The following is a 4509-nucleotide window of genomic DNA, read 5'->3' as shown; positions in this document are numbered from 1 at the left end:
AATACCACAATTCACGGAAATCTAGGTTCAGGTGGTGTGCTTAAAAATTAAATCTTTATTTACTATCCTAAGTTTTATGTTCCTTACTCATATGAGAAAGTCAGCTACTATTAATATTGCTCACTTATTAATTAAAAAAGTTTTCTCTTCTTCTTCGATATTCGAATAGTAGAAAAAATCTTATACTACTTGGTTATGTCTCAAGTTATCTCCTTAACGAATGCCGTTTAGCTAAAAAAGAGTCTATGTGCTAAAATTTATAAAATTACTAAATAGTAAATACAATAAATAATGTCACAATGAAAAGTCCAATTGCTATTAGGAAAACGTCAAGGCCGCATAAACCGCATAAAAGCCATCCAGAATTTTACACGCACACGGAAAACATGCGGGGAAGTTGATGAACGCAGAAAGATCTCGTTTAATTTACGCTCTAAATCGGCGATCATCGGACGGTCAGTACTCACTTCAATTTTTCCACTCATCCCATCCACCACCTTTCAATCGGACGGATAGTATAAGGTTAACGATCCGTTGCATTCCAGGTAGATCGTTCTTATCCGTTAGATCATGAGTAGGTATTACTTGGCCCGGATTCGCTAGGCAGGTCACAGGTGGGTTACAATAGGAAAGTTCCAAAACCAATCGTTATTTCAATTAAACCTCTCTCTTCTGACGTAGTGACGTGCCTGGCCACCGCCACTATTTCTTTCTCCTGTGGAGTGCTCTGGATTAGAAGCAGAGGAGAAGCGGCTTCTTCTGTAGGGTTCCGATCTCTGTCCGGGAGTTGTCGGCGAAGAGGCGGAGGCGATGAACGCGGTAAAGGCCGCCGTCGGGGACGCCCTTATAACGTTCGTCTGGATGTTTTGCATCTCCGCCCTGGGCGTCGCCACCTTCGTCATCAAGGCCGCGTTCCAGATCCACGGCGAGGCTTTCTCCCTACTCGTCACCAGCTCCCTCGTATTCGTCATTGTTTTCGTCTTCAATGCCATTGCCGACGCCTTGGGCGGCGCCAGCTTTAACCCCACCGGCAACGCCGCGTTCTACGCGGCGGGATTCGGAGACGACTCCCTCATCTCCATGGCCATCCGCTTCCCTGCCCAAGTAGTGTTTGATCTCGCGCTCCGTCTCGATTTCGCTGGTGGATCGAGTGCCTTGATGTATTTTGCGTGTTTTTTTCTCAGGCAGCCGGGGCGATCGGTGGGCTCTTGGCCCTCTATGAGGTAATGCCGCCGGAGTACAAGAACATGCTAGTCGGGCCTTATTTGAAGGTGGATTTGCATACGGGGGCCATCGCCGAGGGTGTCCTTACATTCGTCATCTCTGTGGCCGTGCTTTGTATCGTCTTCAAGGGGCCTCGGAGCGCATTAGTGAAGACATTGATGATCACCATCTGCACCCTTGGGGTCATTATTGCCGGCAACGGTTACACTGGGCCGTCCATGAATCCTGCAAATGTAAGCGCCCCTGACTTCTCTGTTACCTCCCTCCTCCTGCCCCTCTCGGAGTGTACTGCTATTCCTAGGTCTTTGAATTTCTCTTAAATCTATATTAAGATATATTTCTACTCAATTCTTACTAAATTACATAGATTTGGACACTGAATCTAGAGGGATATATAATGAAATATACTGTGCTTTTAACAAACCAATCATATAAGGGTAGCATGGAGTATTATTTTGGAAAAGAAAAAGGGGAAAAAAAAAAAAGGGGTGAGGAAGAGGGCATCTTCCATCAAGTGGCCTCCCACATTAAGTGTGATCTTTTCAGCATTCAGCAAAGTAGAACTTTTATTGCCAAAGAATGATCCTTTAAGTATTGGTAGATTAAGGCTTACAACCAATGTACAACTTAGCTTCTTATAGTTTATTCTCAATTTCTCCTATTATTCCTGTTTATGTTATTGATAACATGGGTAAAAAATCATTATGATTCTTCGTATTGTCACAAATCTGCAACCAAATAGTTGCATAATCATTCACAAATCTGCTTTAATGGAATTCACTAAACATAAAGCTAGATTATATACTTGAAGGAGTTTTAGTGATATGTAATTATGACATTATGATTGTTTTCTCAAAGTAATTGGTCTGTGGAAAATTATATATATATATATATATATATATATTTTTAGTTTTCTGTTCCCATAAAACTGAATTTGAAAATTGAAATATAAAATAAAAAACTTTTCCCATCAACTTTTTGGCACCACTGTGTAATATAGTTATATTTCGGCAGAAGATGTTTGATGTTTCTGAAATGAAAAGGAAAATACTATGATAAATGTTGAGAAATGAAAAATGAAAAAAAAAACAATAGATTGTTTCCTTCACCAAACAAAGCTTCAGCTTCAGTGGGTTAGATTGAGTGTAAATGGGAACTGAGTACTCTATCTCAAATCAATATGGTAACTTCTTTTTTCTAATTGACTTTATTTCAGAAATCTTATTGATAAATCTAGATTCCTAGTTTGAGTAAGATTGACTTGTGAATCATCAATTTATTTTAAATTTCTATGAACTATATGTGTGTGAATTTGAGTGATCTAGTGATACCATACTAAAACCTCGGTATAACACTCTGATTATGTTACTTTTTGCAAATCTAATGAGTACATTGGCATCACCATTACAGCTGCAGGCTACCTCTATACCCCCTTCCATTATAAATGCAATGTTTCTATGTCAGTATCTAGCAGTAGTTAAATTGCTGATCAATCATAAAAAAAAAATGATGTTGGAGTTATATCCTCATTGATCATTGGAAGATGATAAAAATATATGGACAAAACCTTTCAGCACTTATGCTTAAATGAAGTAATTAGATACCATCGAGTGGGAACAAAAGGGTGTGGACCCAATGCCACATTGAAAACAAATAAAGATGCTAATACGGGCCTCATCAGAACAGCTGTTAGATTTCTGAACTGGCTGTATGAAACATTGCTCTATTCTATGCATTGGTAAACAAATGTGCTCACCTATTTTGTTTTCGGGAAAAAATACTTCTCGATCCCATTCTACATGACAGTATATGATGATCTTTGTATATGTTCAATTTGGATAACTAGCATTTCTCTTACAAAGATAAATCCATTTACTTACCACTTCTTGCTTGCTATGTATTATAATTTGACTTATGAGGTTCTTCTAATGCACAGGCATTTGGCTGGGCTTATGTCAACAATCGCCATAATACGTGGGAACAATTCTATGTCTACTGGATCTTCCCTTTCATTGGTGCTATTGCTGCAGGTTGGTTATTCAGAATCGTCTTCCCCCCTCGCTCACCAGTGAAGGCTAAAAAGGCATGAAGACTGAAGGGACCAAATTATTTCGGATCATTTAAGATTAAAATAAGTTTCTTAAAACAATAAGTTAGTTGGCGATTCTGCCAATGTTTGGACAGTTTATAATGAAATTAAGGCAGTGGATAGATTGGTCCAACTGTATCGAGAGTTTATTCATTTCAATACATTTATGCCTTTCTTTGTCAAAATTATAGAACTGGCCAATTTTTTAACTGACTAATTATGTGAATGATCGACGATCGAATCCTATAAAAATTTTCTACCGACTATTAAGATAAATTAAAAAATACTAATAAAGACTCACCTTAACCGTATTTTTTAGACCCTCGTTTTTATAGGAGGAAAATCTCCTATATGACATATATATTTTTTATCATCTGCTTTATTTTTTTACTCGCTATTAAGTTTTTTTTGAATAATTGTATTTTAATATTTACTCTAGAAGTGTCAAGGTTATTGGACATTATGCTATATTTTCTAAAGATTATAATTTTAGTATTCTATCAAAATACTCTCTCGTAGTTTCCCACTAAAATATGCTTCTAAAATTTCTTTAATGTCCAATGCTATAAATAATTCTATTTACAGTTAAAATATCACCTATTTTATGCAAACTAAAAGAAATCATTGTAACATTAATAAAATATTTGAAAAGTCTTAAATCTTTTAGCGTGAATTTGATTCAAAGTATACCTTAATTATCTGATTATCATTTGATTATCAGTGGATGCTTTTGGTTAAGAATTATCATTAATAACTTTGGTAGGTTATTAATAATAATTTATTCAGTTTAAGTAATCAATAATTCTCGTGATTTCTGGGTGAACAATATTTTTTTCTTAAAATTATCTTTTGAAGCGAGCAGGTCGTGACAGCGAGCAGCATAGGACGAGACTAATGCTATGTTTACTTGGGAGAGCAAAAAATAAAACTAACGAAAAGTTTCCGTAGTGAAAAAGTTTACGTTATTTACTTCATTAAAATTTTAAGAGGAAAGAGAAATACAATCCATTAGTGGATGAAAAAAATTATACTGCACCGGATGGGAAGCAAAAATCGGATGGGAAGCAACGGATGAAAAAAATGACACATATACCTTTCATTCACAAAATTACACCATATATAAAAAAGTGACATATATATCTTTTTTAACTCACAAAATTACACCATATACCCTAAAATGATGCATGTGCCATTTT

At 36.3% G+C, this 4509-nt stretch overlaps 1 protein-coding gene across 1 annotated transcript; it reads left to right on the top strand.

The window, feature by feature from the left end:
• Positions 1-686: 686 nt before the first annotated feature.
• Positions 687-3498, top strand: LOC121985904 (aquaporin SIP1-2-like). Its single transcript, XM_042539618.1, has 3 exons — positions 687-1104; positions 1185-1457; positions 3161-3498. The coding sequence occupies exons 1-3, from the start codon at positions 811-813 to the stop codon at positions 3311-3313; spliced, it is 720 nt and encodes a 239-aa protein (XP_042395552.1). The 5' UTR covers positions 687-810; the 3' UTR covers positions 3314-3498.
• Positions 3499-4509: the final 1011 nt, after the last annotated feature.

Source organism: Zingiber officinale, chromosome 5B (genome assembly GCF_018446385.1).
Source record: "Zingiber officinale cultivar Zhangliang chromosome 5B, Zo_v1.1, whole genome shotgun sequence".
In the NCBI taxonomy this organism is placed as follows: domain Eukaryota; kingdom Viridiplantae; phylum Streptophyta; class Magnoliopsida; order Zingiberales; family Zingiberaceae; genus Zingiber; species Zingiber officinale.
Note: the sequence above shows the minus strand (reverse complement) of the source record. Positions and strands in the feature narration are given on the sequence as shown.

What these genes read in the sequence shown, in the direction of transcription:
- LOC121985904 (XM_042539618.1), top strand. Translation starts at nt 811, where the DNA reads ATGAACGCGGTAAAGGCCGCCGTCGGGGACGCCCTTATAACGTTCGTC. An exon ending in CCATCCGCTTCCCTGCCCAA is followed by an intron (nt 1,105 to 1,184) that starts GTAGTGTTTGAT and finishes TTTTTTTCTCAG; the next exon opens with GCAGCCGGGGCGATCGGTGG. An exon ending in CGTCCATGAATCCTGCAAAT is followed by an intron (nt 1,458 to 3,160) that starts GTAAGCGCCCCT and finishes TCTAATGCACAG; the next exon opens with GCATTTGGCTGGGCTTATGT.